Raw genomic sequence first — 21096 nt, 5'->3', positions numbered from 1 at the left:
GCTTTAAGTACACAGGGAAAAAATGAATGAAAGTGAATTGAGATGCTGCTGATGTGGCATTCACACAGCTTTCTCATTTGTTTTGTTGTGTTTTTTCCTCTGGTGAAAAACTTTTGAGACTTACATACATGTGTGTGGTTACTCGGTTTTTCTTGTTTATAAATTTTTATCAGTGACTTCAAATCAAATCTTTTATAATGCCATTTCTGCTAAAATTGATTTCAGTCTATATTTATTTCCCTGACCTCTATTGTCAGGGCAAGTGACTCATATATGTACTGACTATGTATATCTTTTTGGTATGCTTCAAAAACCATTATAGCACTGGAAATTTTGGTAATGTTATCATGAGCAACTGCCACAGAATATAAAATTCCTTTTTATAACAGTAGACTTTGGGGTTGTTTTTTTTTTTAACTCAAGTAGGCTAAAAGAATTATTTTATTTTATTTTTGAGATGGAGTCTTGCTCTGTTGCCCAGGCTGGAGTGCAGTGGTGCGATCTCGGCTCACTGCAACCTCTGCCTCCCAGGTTCAAGCAATTCTCCTGCCTCAGCCTCCTGAGTAGCTGGGACTACAGCTGCATGCCACCACGCCCAGCTAATTTTTGTATTTTTTAGAAGAGACAGGTTTCTTCATATTGGCCAAGGTGGTCTCGAACTCCTGACCTTGTGATCTGCCTGTCTTGGCCTCCCAAAGTGCTGGGATTACAGGCGTGAGCCACCGCGCCTGGCCTAGAATAAATTTTAAAACATCTTTTCCCTTTCATTCCTGTGAAAATCAGGTTTCATAATTGTAGTATCAACTAGTACAATGGTTCTCAAAGTGTATTCCCCAGACCAGCAGCATTCACATCAACTGAGAACTTGTTAGAAATGCCAGCTTTTGGTGCCCACTCCAGTTCTACAGAATTAGGAACTTTAGGGGTGGGACCTAGCTCTGTGTGTTGCAACCGGCACTCCACGTGATTCTGATGCACGTTAAAAGTATGATAACCACTGTTCTTCCACACAGAAATGAAGAATTTAAATGCTAAGTAAAGACCTGCAGATCCTTACAAAATAATCATAGGATGGTATAAATGATTCCAATACCCTGTACATTGTTAACATACATAGTGATGAAAATACTACACATGAAGGAGAAAACTCAGTAAGTTATTACAGGAAGTATTACTGACTTTTAACATTTATTCTTGCATTTCCTCCCCAGTAGGTGTAGCAATGGCTGAATAAATGCTTTTTATTTTTTACTTTTTGTTATAGCAGTTGAAGTTAGAATAAATAAGTATGTCTCTTGAATATAAGTGAAAGCAAATGTTTTATTATTGATATTCAGTAGTATTTATTACTTTATATTTAACCTGTTGTTTTTTATTCTTATGTAATAAGGAGAGGTTTAATATCAGGTCACTTGAATTCCTTTCTGAAGTGCTGTTTTCCTTTTGGTGTCTTCCACAAAATAGACATGTCATCTTTCTGGTGTATCCTCTGCCTTCAGTCTGATGTGGAGCACTTGAGAATATCTGTTTTGAAACTCAAATAAGTAAATAAGTAGTGCATGCGGGCCAGGCACAGATTTTACATATATATATGCACTTTGTTGAAGATTCCAAATAATGTAGCTACTTCTTTGCAGGGCTTTGGTGGCCCATGTAAAAACTCCATAATTTGAAACTGTTTAAGGCAGAGATTCTTGGTTTCAAGCAACAGAAACCAACTCTGGCCTATTTAAGACAAAGAATTTATTGAAAGATATTTGTGACTCACAGAATTTCCAGGAAGTCTGGAGAATCAAGCTGGAAACAGCAGGCACAAGTGATGTCAAGCAGCAGCCAGACCATGCACACAACTGTAGCACAGAGACACTGCAGTACAGACACCACAGCACTGCAGCCATCCCAAACACTGTCTGCCATTGCTACCCCTGGATAATGATCTTGTATCCTGGCCCTGCTGCCACTGTAAACATGACGGGTCTCTCACAATGTGTCACCATTTCCATTGCTTTGTGCCCCTAGCTGCTTATTTAGAGCAAGTCCATCTGGTTATTTGAGTCCTAAGTTGATTTCCTCTAGCTTGTTTGTAAGGGAGGTTGGAAAAGACAGTACCTGGCTTTCTGAGCTATTTATATTTAGAAATGGGTTTTGTCCCCCACCAACATTCACAAGTTAAGAAATTGTACAAACATAGAGAGTTCAGATGCTGTATAACAAACCAAAATTCCTGTAAGTATCTCTACTTCAATGAATCTTCAACATGACAAAAGTGGACTAGATTCCTAGGCAGGGATATAGGCTATAAGTCTTTCTGGCCATAAATCACAAAGCTTAAAATTGTTGAATAAGTATTTAGGATATTAGTAGTTGCTTTGAATTAAAGAATTTTAAAACCTTTGTGGGTAGTAACTTTGCTATGCTTTATATGCTGTTTTATCTGTTACAAAATATGGTGCCTGAGACATACTCAATAATTATCTGTTGATCAACTGAGAGAATCACTCAATTAATTATTGGTTGTCTGTGTTCCCTGGAATCAATCAATTAATCACTGGTTGTTTGTGTTCTGTGGAGCCCTGGAGTTCTGCGGTGAAGGAGAGGTGCAGAGTTGTCTGTATTGGGAAGGAAAGAGAGAAACAGACTCTGCTGCATCATCTGTGTCCCCCTTCAACTGGAGCGTGTTCCACTCTTATCCATTTGACACTTTGAGGTTAATATATAAATTTAATTGGAAAAGAGTCTATGCACCACTGGGCTTGAAAGTAATTTAAAAAGTAATTAAATAATGAGAAGAAAAGAGCATCCAACCTTCTTCTTACTGTTTGTTTGAATATTGACTGAAATAGTTTTCCTGGTCAATTAATTTCGGTAAGGAGTGTGTGGATTCATGGGAAATTTTCTGAAAAAACAAGAAAATTCTACAGCAAGAAATAAAATCTTTACTAGATTTCTCCAAAAACCAAATATTACTTTCTCCTCCAAGTCCTTAGGAATAAAAACAAAAACAAAAAAGTGTAGGGCCAGTTTTTATCCTGCTCCAAAACATATGCCTAATTTCCTCAATCATATAGCGAGTTTTCTAAGAAAATTTTAATTTGCCATTCCTCTTTAAATCCAGTTTACTTGGCAGTGTGTACACGTTTCAAACAGAGGTAGCATAACAGAAAGAGCACTGGACTGGGGGATACCCAGACCAGAGTTCCAGTCTTCCTTCATCATTTCACTCTCAGTGTCATCGTCAGAGCAAGTGTTCTTACCTCCTCACATCTTACTTTCCCCACCTATAAAAGTGGGGTAACAACTTCTAACCTGTATGATTAACTTCATGTAGATTAAGGACAATAATATATCCCCCTGTCTCTTAAAAACATTTGTCCCTGGTTTCCAAATGCACCTCTTGTGCTCTCAAACTTTTCTAAGATATTAAAAAGTTGCTCATTCTGGCTGCCTTCAGTTATTTCCTCAGTCTAGTTCAATCAGACATATAATACCCTCACTACACTGAGCAAGCTTCCAATAAGGACACCTCCTATTGTTGTATCTAATTCACAGGTTCCAGAATCGTCTTACATGGCCCGTCACAGTCATGGGCCCTGATTACAACTCCATTTTCTCATGGTGTATTCTTTTTTTTATTTTTTTATTTTTATTTTTTTATTATTATACTTTAGGTTTTAGGGTACATGTGTGCAATGTGCAGGTTTGTTACATATGTATCCATGTGCCATGTTGATTTCCTGCACCCATTAACTCGTCGTTTAGCATTAGGTATCATGGTGTATTTTTACCTCTCTTGCCTCAGGACTTTGTAGGTTTTCTCTCTGGCTAGAACATTGCCCTACCTCCTCCTACCCATAAGGCCTTTACCACTATCCCAGCCCAAATCAAAATCCAAACTTCTTACAATAGTCTGTAACAGTGGCTTTTAAGCTTTTAAAACTATCATCCACCATGAGAATGTTAGGCATACATTTCATACTCTGGTAAGTACACACATACATACCCAGGCATTCACACACACATCGTTTATGTATATATTCTGTATATGATAAAAACAAAATTTCTAAAAATGATTCTTATTAAGTGTAATAAGCACTGATGTTTTCTAGTCTAGTCTAGTCTCTTTTTTAAATGCTGCTGTGACCTATTAAAATTAATTTCATGACCCACTACTGAATCATGGCCTGCAGTTAAGAAAATTGTTTACACTGCATGCATGTTCAGTTTTTACCTACTTTAACCTCATTTCTTTCTAACAGCTTTCTCATTTGTTATATCTAAAATACTTCAGACTTCTAATTTCCTTCTAAATATCAGGATCTTTCCTGTGTTGTGTGCTATGTTATGAGTTTTTGTACTGTCTTCCTAAAATATTATTCTTCCTGTTTTCCATAGGGCTGACTCCTTTTCATCTTTTAGTTTCAATGTAAAAACAAAATCTGGCTTTCAGGGATAACATTCCTTAACTATCCTATCTAGTATGCTCTCTCTTATTTATTCTACTTTTATATTGTATTTTTTTTGCTTTCATAGGAATGAGGAAAACTTCTAATTATCTTAGTTTCTTTCTTATTTTTGCCCACTTTCTCCTTGTGTTACGTAGCCTAATAACAGTAGAGGTCATGTCTGTGTTGTTCCTTTTATTCTAGGTGCCAGAATAGATGCTTATTAAATATTTGTTAAAAGAATGTATGCAGAGTAGCCTAAAAGCCATAAAATGTTGTACCCATGTAAGATAATGGTCACCATATCTATATTCTATCTGTATAACACAATTTATGGTATGAGATTTACAAGCTATTTTATTTCCTTAATGTATCACTTTCATGCCATTGCTTGATTTTATCGTGTCAAGCTTATTGGTTGGAGGATATTCAAAATCTTGGTAAAATACAAAATACAGAATTTAGAGATACTGAGTATCTGGAATTGTGGATAAAACACCTGAAGATAAAGAAAACAGAAAAAAATTGGTTATAGCTAAGATAAATTGCCATAATCATCCTAGTGAATAAATAAGTAGGGAATATTCAGGGTCATCCTTAGCCAAGGTATATGCTAAGGCATGGTGGGAAACAAACGGCACTAAATTACTGAATTCAATGAATCAGAGTCCTGACATTTACATAGAACCTTATAATAGAGTCAGCTGTGAAGAAGCTTCTGTCGGCAAGTATACACATATCGATGTGTTCACATTCATTACTGGATATATATGCAGAACAATGGAAAGATTTCTCTTCTGCTATAGAAATAATATGACATTATTTTCATGACAGTCTGTGGTAATCAGTACAGAACAAACAAAATGAACACAGCAGTATCTTTTAAATGTGCACAGAATTGCTTGGGGATTTATCTATTTCAGGAATGTACAGTCCAGAAATAGCTGCTTTCAATCTGATATGCCAAAAATTGAGTCGTTTTCTTGAACATATGTTTAGGAAATTTCTGGAGAAAATAGTGTGCAAGCAGTAACTCATATGAAGAATATATTCAGTATACAATATAAAAGATGAGCTGATCTGAGATATCAGAATTAGAGAGTCTATTTCTAGTACCTAAAAAGTACTGTTTATTTTTGCTGTTGGTGCTTCTTTTTTAAAATAAAATTTTAAATATTTATTCAGGAGCTTAAAGTGTTTAGACATGGAAAAAACCTTTAGGAGTTACCTGTTATTTGTGCATGACTCTGGCTCTGGCTCCAGGGACTCCAACAAGTGGGTTCATGCTTGCCTTCTTACCTTTAAGGGACAATGGCTAAGAATATTATTATTATTATTATTATTAATTATTATTATTATTATTATTATTTTGAGCTGGCTTCTCACTGTGTTGCCCAGGCTGGAGTGCAGTGGTGTGACCTCGGCTCACTGCAACCTCCACCTCCCAGGTTCAAGCGATTCTCCTGCCTCAGCTTCAGTAGCTGGGATTACAGGTGCGTGCCACCATACCTGGCTAATTTTTTCTATTTTTTTAGTAAAGACAGGGTTTCACCATGTTGGCCAGGCTGGTCTCGAACTCCTGACCTCAGGTGATCCACCCATCTCAGCCTCCCAAAGTGCTGGGATTATGGGCATGAGCCACCGTGCCTGACCCAGCTAAGGATATTATAATCTGCCTGTATTACTCAACCCAATGTTTGAAAGTCTCCCCCATTTCCAACTGCAAGTGTATTTTTGTCAAAGCCAAATTCAGACAATTTATCACACTTCATTCCTTAATATAATTGTGTGCTTTTTCTCCCTAAAAATTGCTACTCTTTACCCCAGTGTGTGTTTATAGAGTAGCCAAGCCTTCTCCACAGTTGCACGATGGAGTAATGGGGATAGTTTATGGATGAGGCACACTCTTTAGTGACTTTATCCCTTCTGCTCTTCTTTTGTCATGTTTTAGCTTATGAACTGACTTTGAGGGCTATACAGAGATTTTATATATCTGTGATGCATTTATTTGCATTACTGTTCTTTACTGAGTATAATGATACAAAGAGGGCAAGCCCAAAAGCTGCAGTGATCCCTTGGGATGTTTTTCTTATGATGAGGTAGCAACTTCCACGATCACAGAACATCTAAAATTCCAATCTGAAGTGGTAAGTATCTTCTGAAATGGTCCTGCCTTTTCCATGGCTTCTTCTTTACAATTGCAAGTACATCGTCCACAGGCCTCATTCTGGGTAATAATGGAGAATAGTGTAGTGCTAGAAAACAGTAAAGTAAGCAGTAAGGAAATCTCAAATAGCTACAGGAAGTTCATATGGTCCCTATTCCACTTGTTAAGCTATTCCTTAGTAGTTGTTGACATATATCATTGACAGAAATAAAAAGTTATGTTCCTTTTTTTTGACATAATGGTTGAGAATATAGATTAAGTTTAGATTCCAGATCCATGATTCATCAGCTCTGTGGTTTAGACTAAGTAATTTAACCAATCCAAACTTCAGTTATTCACCTTGTATGTGAAATAGGAATTATTAATATAACAGCCCCTACCTCATGGAGTTTATGAAAATTTAATGAGCTAATGCCTAAAAAGCACATAGAATAGTGTCTGCTGCATAGTAAATGGTCAGTAAATATTAGCTATATTTAGCTATTATTATGTTTTATTTGAGAAATCTACTTACTAGTAGGGGACATCCTGAATCATCCTGCTTGGATGATGAAAAGGAAAGGGGGCACCATGTCCCGCATCTGTCAAAGTATTTATTGTTGTATATCTATTTGTACAGTTTATTTGACTATACTTAAATATCAACATCAGATTGTGCTATTTTAAGCACAGTTAAGTGGGGCTACTGTCATATTCGGTAGACAAAAATTAAAACGACCTCATTTCTTGTTTTATCTAAATTTGAAACCAACATGGCTGTTTTATTTTATTGAATAAACATGTAAATAAAGAAACAAATGAGATTTCCAGTTGGGAAATACAGCAGTGATGAGAAGAATGGTACGTGTATTTTAAGTGACATTTTTCTATCTGAAAAAAAAAAACAATAAAAAACATTTTCTATGAATTTGTTTCTATCATCACCCCAGACTAAAATTTTTACCTGGATTTGCTGTGGCTTTTTCTGGAAAGGGCTCTTTACCCAGTGTGGAATACTTTCAGAACACTCTTATTACTTTACTAATATATATATTGTAAATTACAAGTATAATTTATAATGGATTAAAAGTACTTGTTTTAAATTAATCAAAAATCTTGGAGTAGTTTAGCATAATTTCTCATGTTTTAACAAAATAAAAGATTTGTGATACAGAAATTTATGAAACTGGCTATTATGCCTACCATACTTTTAAATATTTTTATTTGTTGACTGCTTAGTGTGCCAGCTATGTACCAGCAACTGTGTTAAGTGTTGAGAGTACTGATGGTAGTAGGAAGACTTGAGGAAATTAACAACACATCGAGAGCTATGTTTCAGGAATTCAAAGGATGCTGGGAAAGTACAGAGCTTCAAACATAACAGCCCTGTGAGGAGTGGCCATAGAGGGCAAAGGATGCAGAAAATAATTTTGAGATAAGGAGCTTCTGTTGAGAGTTTAAGGATGATTAGGACAAAGGCAGGGAGGTGGAAAAAAATGAAAAGGACTTTCAGGCAGAGGAATCCTTATGTAGTGAAGCAGAAAGGCAAGATAAAATGGCACTTTGGCAGGACCAGAAAAACGGTCAATATGATGTGAGTGAAGAGAGCATTTGATAACATGGCTAATACCAAGTCTCGAGATTATGTAGGCACGACCCCCGATGATTTTTGTAAAGTGGACAGGAGTTTTGAACTTTTTTCTGAAGGCAAGAATCATGGAAAGGTTTTTAAGCAGTTTTATTTTTATATTTGCGTTATAGAAAATTCTCCTGGCAGCAAAGTTGGAGATAGATTGCAAGAGCAACTGATTAGAGAAGGGAAAATCCATTAGAAGGCAATTACAGGTTGATCATCCCTAATGCAAAATCCAAAATCTGAAATGCTCCAAAATTTGAAAGTTTTTGAGCACCAACAGAAGATAGTGACATCTTTGCTTTCTGATGGTTCAATATATACAAACTTGGTGTCATGCACAAAATTATTTAAAATATTTTGTAAAATTACCTTCAGGCTATGTGTATAAGGTGTATATGAAACATAAGTGAATTTCATATTTAGATATGGATCCTATCCCCAAGATCTCTCATTTTATATATGAAAATATTCCAAAATCTGAAAAAATCCAAAATCCAAAACACTTATGGTCCCAAGCGTTGTTGATAAGGTATTCTCAGCCTGTATAATAGAGGACATTATGAATTAAGGTAGTGTGTATGATAATGGAAAAGAGAATTGGAAAATTATTTAGAAGATAAAATTGACAGGACTCAGCAACTCATGTCAGTCAGAGGGAAGAGTAAGCAATAATTTCCAAAGCTGAGGATGGTGGTGCTGCCCTCTACTGAGAAGCGGAAGTGTAGAAGAAAGAACAAGAGAGGAAAGGAATCTCATCATATTGTTAAATTTTACACAGCCTCCCATATTTCATAGGAGTTCTGAGTAGTGATGACCACTTGGCTGTTAGAAACCCAAATTTAATATTCTTAAAGTATAACTAGGAAGTAAAGAGAGCAGTGATACCAACTTATGTAAGATTGTTTACTAAGAGCATGTATCTGGTAGTACAGTACTATATGTGGTAAAGGTCTTTGATCTAAATAAAAATAAGAGCTCAAAATGGAAAACTCAGAAAAATATTAATATTTGATGTGCTAGAAAAATTGGAGATTCCAAAAGGCTCTTGAGAGGTTATGGTAAAAAGCAAAAAGTGGAAAAGAAGGGCCATAGAAACTAAGGGACAAAAGAGGTTAAGACATCCAGGCCTTAAGATACATATAGGACAGATCTGAAAACATATACACCAAACTCTCGGGAATGGCTAGCTTTAGGAGGTGGCATTGAAGATAATAGCAAAAAACTGGGAATTTCAATTTTGTATTTGAGTGTTTAAAACCTGTTCTATGTATATTTATTATAACTTCTTGAGAACTTAGTATTTTAAAATAAAAAGTTAAAAAGATCCTCTTAAAGTTGAAGTTATAGTCAATTGAAAATAAAAATAGATGAATCAAATAAGCTTAATCAGAACAGAAAAGGGAGGGAAAGGGTAACATGGAGTGGCCAACAGTGTCATACTATAGATAGGTCACAAGAGATAAGGATTGACAGGAGCCTTTTAGCTTGGTCTTTAGCTGTGGTCACAAGTGACCTTATTATAAGCAGTTCTAATGAAAGGCTAAGGGCAGAAGCTTGACTGTAGTTGTTGGGAAGTGGAAAGTGAGGACATGAAGAGTTGGAATAGTCATCTTATAAAGGAGGAGCTTAAGTGTGAAGGGAAAGAGATAAGAGGGAGGGACTTAGGGTCCAGGGTGAGTAAACTATTTGCTTAAGATCCTTATGGAGCTAAGAAAGAGATCCATGCTAGCTCCTTTAGTCATGGAGGTTTATTGGAAGTCACCCAGGAATGTTAAGTAGTCTTGAGTATTAGCTAAGTAGGAGCTAAATCACCTACTTACACTACTTCTACTTATTCCAGGTTCCAGCTTTTCTAAAACTGGGATTTGTAGTACAGTTTATAAGCAATTGAAGTTGTTTGGCAAATTTTCTTGGAGGGAAGAGACCTGAGCTTATTTATGTGCTGGAGGTAGGCACCAGGAGAGGGCAAAATCTCTGTAGTACAGAAACTAGTTGAGGTACTTATTTAAATGAGTGGACCCTTAATTTGAAAAGTAAATCGAACTGTTTCTGGGAATGAAGTTTTGTACAAAATGCAAAACTTGCCGTGTTCCAAAGGCTAAGCCAACCAATGTATTTCAGTTACATTCATATTAGAAAAAAATTAATAAGATGACATAAATAAGCTAGTAAATTTCTTTTTTCTTCTTCTTCTTCTAAAGCCGAACAACAACGTATCCTTACACAGAGACACAGATGTACAGCCAAAATACTGGAGGGAATTACTTTGATACTCAAGGGAGTTCTGCCCAGGTGACTACCGTGGTCTCATCCCACAGTATGGTGGGCACTGGTGGGATTCAGATGGGCGTCACAGGAGGACAACTCATCAGCAGCTCTGGAGGAACCTATCTGATTGGCAACTCAATGGAGAATTCTGGTCACTCAGTGACACACACCACTCGGGCCTCCCCAGCGACAGTAAGTATTTGAGTTTGTAGTAGTTTAGTTTAGCTTTTAATAGTCTCTAATGAACATTTCCTTTTATAGAGGGAAAAGAGCAACACAGATGGGACTGGGGCAAGAATGTGTTGGATAGTTTTAGTATTGATAGTTTGCAGAATGTAGTATATGTAGTATTATGCAGAATGTTACTGATACACATGCCCTTTAATCAGGTGAATTAGAGTTTTTAATTTTACTGGCAATTAGAAAGGTGAGTTTTACTCATTAAACTGCTGGTTTTAATAAGCTGTCTTCCATCGTAAAATATCTTAAATTTATATAGAAAGAACTCACTTTCATATTATGCTGACTTTATGAGATAAAAGCCAGGCAGTAATACAGAGAATAAAATATAATTTAGCCTGGAATTTTTACATCTTTCAACAATAATATTTATGCTAGCTCATCGCCAGAAAAGTTACATTATGTAAGCCAGCATTTCCCAAACCTTAGACATGTTAAGTTTTGCCATATTCTCATGCCACCTGTTATTATCAACTTAATATGTTTTCCAAGTTGACTCACTTTTAAAATAGAAAATCGTGTGTAATTTCTTCCTAATATGTATTGAAATCAATATTTAAATAGTAAAGTTAAAAATGTTTACCCATGTGCCATATGTAAATTCGTGTTGCATTCCACCAGAGAGATACTTTAGAAAGCATTACTATAGGTGATTCAGATGAAAAATATTTGTGTTGGCTCTGATCATAGATGTGAGCAAACAGTATCTTAGGAGCATACATATTTAAGTTAAATTTAATAGATATATTTATTTTAACACAGTGGGTTATTGTTTGGTGTTTTTTTGTTTTGTTTTTTTGAGATGGAGTCTTACTCTGTGGCCCATGCTGGAGTGCAGTAGTGCAATCTCAGCTCACTGCAACCTCTGCCTTCTGGGTTCAAGTGATTCTCCTGCCTCAGCCTCCCAAGTAGCTGGGACTACAGCCACATGCCACCATGCCCGTCTAATTTTTGTATTTTTTAGTAGAGATGGAGTTTCACCATGTTGGCCAGGCTGGTCTTGAACTCCTGACCTTCGGTAACCCACCCTCCTCAGCCTCCCAAATGCTGGGATTACAGGCATGTGAGCCACTGAGCCCGGCCAACGCAATGTATTTTAGTGTACTGAAATGATGTAATAGAAATAGTCATAGAAAGTTTTGCAGAATTTGATATCATCAAACTCTATAGCCTGAACTTCTGCTTTTCACCTCTACTAAGCATATGAGAATGGTCATTTAGAACCACATAGCTAAAGCAGCAATGAAATAGATTTTCTAGGTATTACGTATAAAAGGGTGCTGGGGATTTGAATTAAGGAGATGTATCCCATTTTATCATTTCATCATATAGTTTGTTCTTGCAATGAAATAGAGATAGAAATAAATTGGGGAGAAAATAGTAATATGAGAAGCTTTATATTTCTCATTTTATGGATTTTCTCCAGGATATTATATGTGCTTGGTAAGTACTTTGTATATACTTTGTGTATTTGTAGTAATTTCATGTGTTCATACTTTCATCATTCAGTGCTTTTTCCCTAATTTATTTTTAAAAAACTCTTTATTTTAATTCACTATTTGTTACTAACATCAGAACAGATGACTAGCTGTTCTGAGCAGAGTGTTCCTTTTTGTAATTTTTTTCTTTGTAATTTGGAAGCATTTCTTATGTGTATTTGTTGTCTCTTGCTTTTAATAATATTAAATACAGTATTTTAAACCTTTTAGTCACACCAGTATATTTATATAGATTACAAGGGGATTTCTACTAATAAACCATAGCTTTTCTGGATCTCAGTTCCCCTCTCAATAAAATAAGGGGTTAGTTAGACTAAATGATTTCCTAGTTTCCTCCTAGCTTTAGCACCATTAGATTTACAAAGGAATTATAAAATATTCTAGATGTAAAAGTAACTATATCTTCAACATAAAAAGAAAAGAGATAGAAAAAGGTGGCAGTAGTATATGGCACTCCTCCTATAGGCCACCTAGAAAATTATTTTCAGTGAAAGGAAAATACCACTTATCAAGGCCTTAGGAAAACTGAAAAACGGGGCAAAATTTGCCTTTCCCACTTGCATTTCATCCACGCTCTCTTATCCTAACATACCATCCTTCGAAACCCCATTCCTTTCCTACCTCACCTCCTCTAGGTATTCCTACTTGGCCTTCATGCTGATTCTGATACCTGTTTAACATCCTCATCAACTGGATGTGGGTTTGCTAAATTTACTTGCTCTCTCACTAAATTATCCAAATTGTTTAATCCAGCTCATGTAAATACAGTTGCATTGCTAACCTTTGTAGTTTGATTCTTCTTCTTCTATTTTTTTTTTTTTTGGTAAAGGATACACTTTCTATGTAGGTATGTAGGTATGTAGGTATGAAAGGCGGCATTATTCCTTAAGTTATCCATTACACAAATTTGATGTGTGATTTTTATCATACTAACTGGTAAATTAAACAGATAACTGAATTATAAAAACTGGGAATAGTTGAAAACTTTTACAAAACACCAATTTATAATATCAATTGTATATATTAATTTTATGCTAAAAATATTCATATTTGAGGTTGTTTTGTTAAGGATAAAAATTCTAAGGTAATTTTTTTCTTGTTTTTGTTTTGCGGTTTTTTAAATAAGAAAATTTTCCTTTTTAACAAAAGGAGTATAAAAGTTTTTTTAAAAAAAGGTAACTTTTGTATGGAAAAATCACAAAGTGATCTCACCGAAGCCCATATTGATTGATAATGCTGTACTTGTCTAAATATACTTCTGCTATTGTTTATTGTATTACCTTGAATTGATTACTGAAAAATATATTTGATTTAAATCCCCTTCTCAATTGTACTGAGGATCTGCTTGACTCACAGTGAGATTGTGATTCTCAGTTTACTGTTTCACATCTGTTACTGTAGTAAAATTAACAAAGTTTAAGTGCCGTGAAACCTATTTAAGATTTCATATCATCTGCCTCTTGCCAAATGTTAGAAATGTTAACCATAGATTTTTGATTGTTTTCACTCCTAAAAATCAAGATTTTTTTTTTTTAGGAGATGCCATGTCATTAAATGGGATTTAATTGAGTTTATGTATATTTTTCTTTTACTGTAGAATCATACAAAAGATTGTATATGAACACAATCTTTAAAGATTTATTGGTCAAGACTCAAGCCATTTCTTTCCAAACACTGAGCCCACTGTACCATAGAAGTTCAGTTTTTCTGAGTGCTCTTTAGTGTTCGACATATAACCTATAGAATGACTGATGCAGCCTACTGTGCAATAGTAGCCTACACTGTGGCCGAAATTATTGACTGAGAAATAGTCCGTTGGGCCACTCCTTAGGGGGCTATCAGTAAGTGTAATGCATAGTCAATTAATTCAGTTGATGTAAAACTAGCTATGTTTGGGTACTTGGAAACAGCACAAAGCAAACACTTTTACCCAGTTCCTATGGCAAAGTTTTCTGCTCCAGTCCTTAGAATAATTGCCTTGACAGTGATAATTGCCAGTGATACACTGGATAGAGAAAATATGGTACATATACCCCATGGAATACTATGCAGCCATAACAAAGAACGAGATCATGCCCTTTGCAGGAACATGGATGGTGCTGGAGGCCATTTTCCTTAGCAAACTAATGCAGGAATGGAAAACCAAATACTGCATGTTCTCACTTATAAGTGGAAGCTAAATGATGAGAATACATGGACACATAGAGGGGAACAACACACACTGGGCGTTAGAGGAGGGTAGAGGGTGGCAAGAGGGAGAGGATCAGGAAAAATAACTAGTGAATAATAGGCTTAATACCTAGGTGATTAAATAATTGGTACAATAAATCCCCATGCCACACATTTACTTATGTAACAAACCTGCCCATCCTGCACAAATACCCCTGAACTTAAAATAAAAGTTTATAAAGTCAGCATTTGTTAATTTGGTAACAAATTAAATTTTATATGATGAATATATTATATCAACTACTAATACTCAAATTTAGTCAAAATACTATTTCTCCTGTGATTGACTGTTTCCTTTTATATGGTCCATGTGTGTATAATTATATATATGTATATAGATATGTACATCTATGCTTTTACTTATATAAATACATGCACATACATTTAAAAGGCATTTCCTGTGGATAATACCAAATAGCAATTTTCAGAAAGATTTTATAACATTTTTATTGAATCATCACTGGATATGGGTTCAACTAAGTTGTGACCTGAATATGTTAGGGATCTGTTTATTGTTAATATTTCAGTAGCACATGGACATTAAGGTAGAAGAATTGGCTACAGTCATAATTCTGAACTCATTATACATCTGTCTTCTAACTGTATCAACATAATATTTCCCTCTGCTTTTATTCATTTGAAATTCTAATGTATTTTTCATGATTATTTTTCTATATAATCACATCATTTATACAATTTTAGAGTTTTGGAAACTGAACATACTTTTCACTTGACGATTAAAAATTTGTGAATGTAGTTAGTGATTTTTTTTGGTGCTCATCACAACATAATTTATCTTATACCAGAGTATGCAATAATTACCAACTTGCTTTAAAAAGCCTTATTTACTCACTCTTACATAAAATAATATTTTTATTCTTATAATTAGATGGTTATGTATGGAGTTTTTTTAATTCTTCTTAATACTTTAGATTACATTAATCATTTTTGAGACCGTGATATGAAAGTTAATTTTTACACCTTTATGTATATACATTTAGTATTTATATATGTTAATGGGGTGTTGCTAAAATTAGATCTCACCCAAGAGGCACAAGAAAAATTTCTTGAAATTCATATTGTTCATATTTCCACCTCTTTTGATTAATGTAAAATATTATAATTTAATTATTTGAAGGAAAATTTGAAAGTCCATCTGCTGCTATATAAGTAAAAGTTTGGCCTAGTTTGTATAATTAATAGAAAGTTAAGAATTCATTTAAGAATTGTGAGTGCTTTTATTTATTTATTCTTGGCTTGGCATGTTTATGAATTTGGTGTAAGGGAATACTTTTTCTAAGAGGATAAATATGTTTAGCTCTCCAAAATAATTTTACCTTCTTATTCTTTTGCTGCTATGTTACCAAGGGCCATGTGTTTGATTTTAAAATTTTAATTTATTTATATGAATTAGTTATAAATTCTTAAGTTGCACATTCAAAAGATATAACAAAGTGCATGAGTCCCTGTCACCCGTTTCCCAATTCTCATCCTTAGAGGCAACCAGTATTACCAAGTTCTCTCTTATTTTTTTATTTATCGATTTTTTTTTTTTTTTTGAGATGGAGTCTCACTCTGTCACCCAGGCTGGAGTGCAGTGGCATGATCTCGGCTCACTGCAACCTCCACCTCCCATGTTCAAGCAATTCTCCCACCTCAGCCTCCCTTGTAGCTGGGATTACAGGTGTCCGCCACCATGGTCAGCTAATTTTTTGTATTTTTAGTAGAGACGGTGTTTCACCATGTTGGCCATGCTGGTCTCAAACTCCTGACCTCAGGTGATCTGCCCACCTCAGCCTCCCAAAGTGCTGGGATTACAGGCATGAGCCACCACTCCCTGCGACCAAGTTTTTTAAGTATTATTCTAACAATATTCAAGCAGAATATTTATTTTTTCACTCCCTCTCTTTTTCATTTTTTTTACACAAATGGTAAGAAAAATGCCGCATCTTGCTTTTTTTCACCTAACAATATGTCTTGGAGACTTTTTGTTTCATATTAGTACATGAAGGACTTCCTTATATTTAAGGGAAATGATTATATTAGAAGGAGCTGAATTGCCCATCTATCTTACCAGAGGAAAAAATGTTGAAATAATATTGGATTATTGGTTATGACTACATCGAGACAGAAAAGCAATATAGTCACATGAGATGAACACTTCTGTTTAATTATCATATATGAAGATTTGCTTAGAAGAAATTTTAAGTTAGAAGTATGCATAAATTATGCATAAATCACAGTTCTTATTTTATGTGACGAAACAGTAATTTCTATTTAAAATAATTTACTAAGTTTTACAATTAGCCTCAATATTTTTTAAAAAAAGACTGTCCATTTATTTTGGCAGAAACAGATATCACCATTATGATCTTAGCTTCTTCTGTTTTCCTGTGTCCCTTTTTCCCTAGGCCAACTCAGTCCCTCAAATGAAACTCCTCAGACAGAGTACCATGCACCATCTGCTTCCTACACTAAATCATAAATTGACTGAAGGTTCTGGGCCTCATTTTCAAAGCATTTAGTAAAATGGGACTTTGAATGACTTGTAGTCTCCATCACTTCATCTGTATTCCATTCAGCTGTCAGTTCCACCCTGCTCCAGCCTAGAAGCTGATAAGATCTAGAGGCAGTAATTTTACCATTAGGGCTGTAAGACATTCCACTCCTAGAAATCTTGATAAACTAGCAGGTTAAGACAAAGAGAATCACAGGGTCCTTCATTCTCTCCTGAGCATAGCCAGTGAATTCCTCTGAATTTTAAAGCAAAATATAATGAATTATTTTATTTTTTAGCTACTTCATATTTGAAACAGCATTTCAGAACACAGGTGTATGGGTAACATGCCAGAAAAAGCTAGATTCTATGTCATACAAGATCTAGATAAACAAAGTTTAATGATGCTCATAAATTCTACTTATAAATATTAAAGTAACCTGAAGTAACCTGTACCTCAGGCAACCTCTTATATATCTTTTGCTTGATCCTTCCTTAGGTTTACAAGTCAAGTTTCACGTTAAGTTACTAGTTTGAAACTAACATAATTTTTAAAGAAAAAACTCCACCAACTTAATGCTTCACTTATAAAAATTAGATAACCCAGATAAAATATGAAATGCATTGCTACAGATTAAAATATTAATACATTGTAGTCTATGAGTGACCTATGGGTCAATATTAGACTCAAAAAGTTTCAATACTGCCTCTTCTACTGGCCCATGTCTTTAATTTAAAGGGGAAAAATACGACACAGTGCATATGACCAATTGTCAATTCACTGAGAAAGAATTTCTGTGTGTTCCTGTGCATATTAGTTCGTCCCCCAAAGCGTGTGATTTGATTATCAGTTTCTCAGTACACGTAACTCGAGTTGTTGTCTTTATTGGCCACAGAATTGTCTGGTTTCCTTTAAACTCTAGTTATGGCATTTGATTGTAACTATTGGTGGCAGTAAATTTCATGACATAGGAGTTTTGTAATCTAACTACGGACTTAGAAATAATTTTACACATACACTTAAAATTTACTAAGTGTAAGTTTGAGTGACTTTTTCATCTGTCTCATAAGAAAGGAAGATGTGATGTTTAATTGTGCTTTCAAAATTACAGGAAAGATGCAGTTAGGCAAAAGAAAGGAAATATAAAAATCAAAGGGAGGTAAAGAGGTCAGAACTTGTAGATGATATGATTGTGTACTTGATAAAAATCATAGAGAATGAAATTAAAAACTATAACAATTAATAAGACATTTTAGTAAGGTGGCAGTACAGTTTTTTTTTCTTTCGAGATGGAGTCTCACTCTGTCACACAGGCTGGAGTGCAGTGGCACAATCTCAGCTCACTGCAGCCTCCACCTTCTGGGTTCAAGTGATTCTCCTACCTCAGCCTCCCTAGTAACTGGTATTACAGGTACCTGCCACCAAACCCAGCTAATCTTTTGTATTTTTAGTGGAGACAGGGTTTCATCATGTTAGCTGGTTTGGTCCTGAACTCCTGACCTCAAGTGATCCACCTGCCTCGGCCTCCCGAAGTGCTGGGATTACAGGCCTGAGCCACTGCGCCCATCCACGAAATTAATACACAAATAAATCAATAGCTTTTCTAGATAGTTAGAAAATATAATGGAAACAAAGATCTCATTTATAATAAAAACAAAAAATACCTGGCAGCAAACTAATAGTATGTGTGCAAGATCCAATTGCTGAATAAAAAACCCCTAAAGTTCCCCAGGGACACAAAAGGAAACTTGAATAACTGGAAAGGCATACCATATTCTTGGATAAGAAATTTCAATATTAAACATTTAACCTCCCTAAGTTAACATAAAATGTTTCAACATAATCTCAATCATAATACCAATAGTTTTTTTTTGACAAGAAAGGCTGTTCATGTAAATAAACTTGCAAGAATTTTATAGAAAATTTTGTAAAAAGAAAAATAATGAGGGATGGGGTAGAGGGAAACAACCTATCAGATTTTAAAATGTATATAAAATTATAATAATTAAAACAATTATCTAAGCCCATGAATAGAGTAGTAAATGAAAGACTAGAGACCAAGTAGGCCAAATGCGTGCAGGAATATTGTATATATTAAAGGAGGCATTGCCTGTGAGTTGAGAAGTCATGGATTACCAGTAAATGATATTTGGAACAACTGAATATTTATATATTTATAAAAGAAAATTAGATTGGTTCATATATTAATCTTTATATGAAAATTAATTTCACTTGGATAGAAAAATGTATTTTATTATTAGAGTGGGAAGCATAATATAAAATCCAGAAGCTATAAGAAAAATATTGATAAACTCAGTCATATAAAGGTGAAAACATTCTGCTGAGAAAACCACAATAAACAAAGGCAATGGTGAAACAACAAACTGGCATAAAGTTTTGAGGTATTATACTCAAAGGACTAATTTTTTAAATTTATAGGCCACTCTTACAAATTCATCAGAAAAAATAACAAAAACAGAGCAAGTACAAGAACAGGCAGTCCAATGAAAAGGAAAAAATAAAACTACAAAGAAATACCACCTTTCATCCCATAGAAGCAATGCGGAAGAGGTTGGTAAGCCTTGCCAAGTGTGTAAGGAAACAGGTACTCTCAATCATGATTGATGGGAATCTAAATTGGCTCAGAATTGGAGAGCAATGTGGAAATTTTTTATCAAAATTAAAAATACGCATATCCTTTGACTCAGTGAGTGTGCTTCCAGGAATTTATCAGACTGATAATACTCTTATGTATATGAAATGCTACATAAAAACTATATTCGTTGTAGACTTATTTGTCATAGAAAAAGATTGGGGTCGGGCACGGTGGCTCACGTGTGTAATCCCAGCACTTTGGGAGCCTGAGGCGGGTGGATCACCTGAGGTCAGGAGTTCGAGACCAGCCTGACCAACATGGTGAAACCCCCATCTCTACTAAAAATACAAAAATTGGTTGGGTTTGGTGGCAGGTGCCTGTAATCTCAGCTATTTGGGAGGCTGAGGCAGGAGAATCACTTGAACCCAGGAGGCGGAGGTTGCAGCGGGCCAAGATCGCTCCATTGCACTCCAGCCTAGGCAACAGAGACTCTGTCTCAAAAAAGAAAAAGATTGGAAACTACCTTATCCATCAGCTGGGAAATAAGCAAATAAATGTTAGTACTTTTATCTCAAGTGGAATTATATGTAGCCCCTAGATAATGAGTATATATGTATATATGCTATGTAGCATGCATATATATGTGTATATATAGGCAGTATATATATGTGTGTGTATGTATGTATATATATGCACACATACATGTATACACATTTATATGAAAAAATCTCCAAATCATGTTGAGCAAAAAAGCAGAGTAGTGTGTGTGTGTGTAAATAGAAACACATACTACTATGTGCTTATAGAAGATATCCTAAAGTTTTTTTTTTTTTTTTTTTTTGTGGAGGGAGTGGGACAGAGTCTTGCTGTGTCACCTAGGCTGGAGCGCAGTGGTTTGATCTCGGCTTACTGCAACCTCTGACTCCCAGGTTCACGGGATTCTCCTGCCTCATCCTCCCAAGTAGCTGAGATTACAGGCACGCGCCACCACACCCGGCTAGTTTTTGTATTTTTTGGTAGACACGGGGTTTCCCTGTTTTGGCCAGGCTGGTCTCCAACTCATGGCCTGAAGTAATCCACCTGCCTCAGCTTCCCAAAGTGCTGGGATTACAGGCGTGAGCCACCACACCCAGCCAATCCTAAAGATATCTTTAGGAAGGATACGTGAAGAATAAAAGGTGGGAGGCATGTGAATATATTATCTATTAAAAAAAAAGAAGTCACTTGTTATTTTTAAAAATTTCGGACAAGCTCTCAATGATTATACATTATATCTATTTGGTCATATTCCCCAAATGCATGTAGATAAAGCAAATCCTTTATGTGCCCAGTATTAATATTGTCTGTGAGGTGTCACAGTTCACATTAAACCCTGATCCTAGGTTTCAGATAAAGTCCTCATTTATTAGACTGTTGAAAGTTTAGACAGTGAAAATTGGCATTAAATTTAGTTGAAATTTTTAGAGCCATTCTTATTGTTCAGTATTTTGGAGTGAAAGTTGATGTTTGTACTTGTATTTATGTATTGAGAATCTGGGGTTT

The 21096-nt window shown here is 35.2% G+C and overlaps 1 protein-coding gene across 4 annotated transcripts in view; it reads left to right on the top strand.

The window, feature by feature from the left end:
- RFX3 (regulatory factor X3) overlaps positions 1-21096 on the top strand; it is a 315033-nt gene that overhangs the window by 190573 nt on the left and 103364 nt on the right. For all 4 annotated transcript variants that reach the window (XM_003273871.3, XM_030798998.1, XM_030798486.1 and 1 more), the window contains one exon: positions 10426-10684. In XM_003273871.3, coding sequence (XP_003273919.1) covers positions 10426-10684 — 259 coding nt within the window. The remainder of the gene's footprint in view (positions 1-10425; positions 10685-21096) is intronic.

Source organism: Nomascus leucogenys, chromosome 1a (genome assembly GCF_006542625.1).
Source record: "Nomascus leucogenys isolate Asia chromosome 1a, Asia_NLE_v1, whole genome shotgun sequence".
Classification (NCBI taxonomy): Eukaryota; Metazoa; Chordata; class Mammalia; order Primates; family Hylobatidae; genus Nomascus; species Nomascus leucogenys.
The sequence above is the reverse complement of the archived record's forward strand: the minus strand, read 5'-3'. Positions and strand labels throughout refer to the sequence as shown.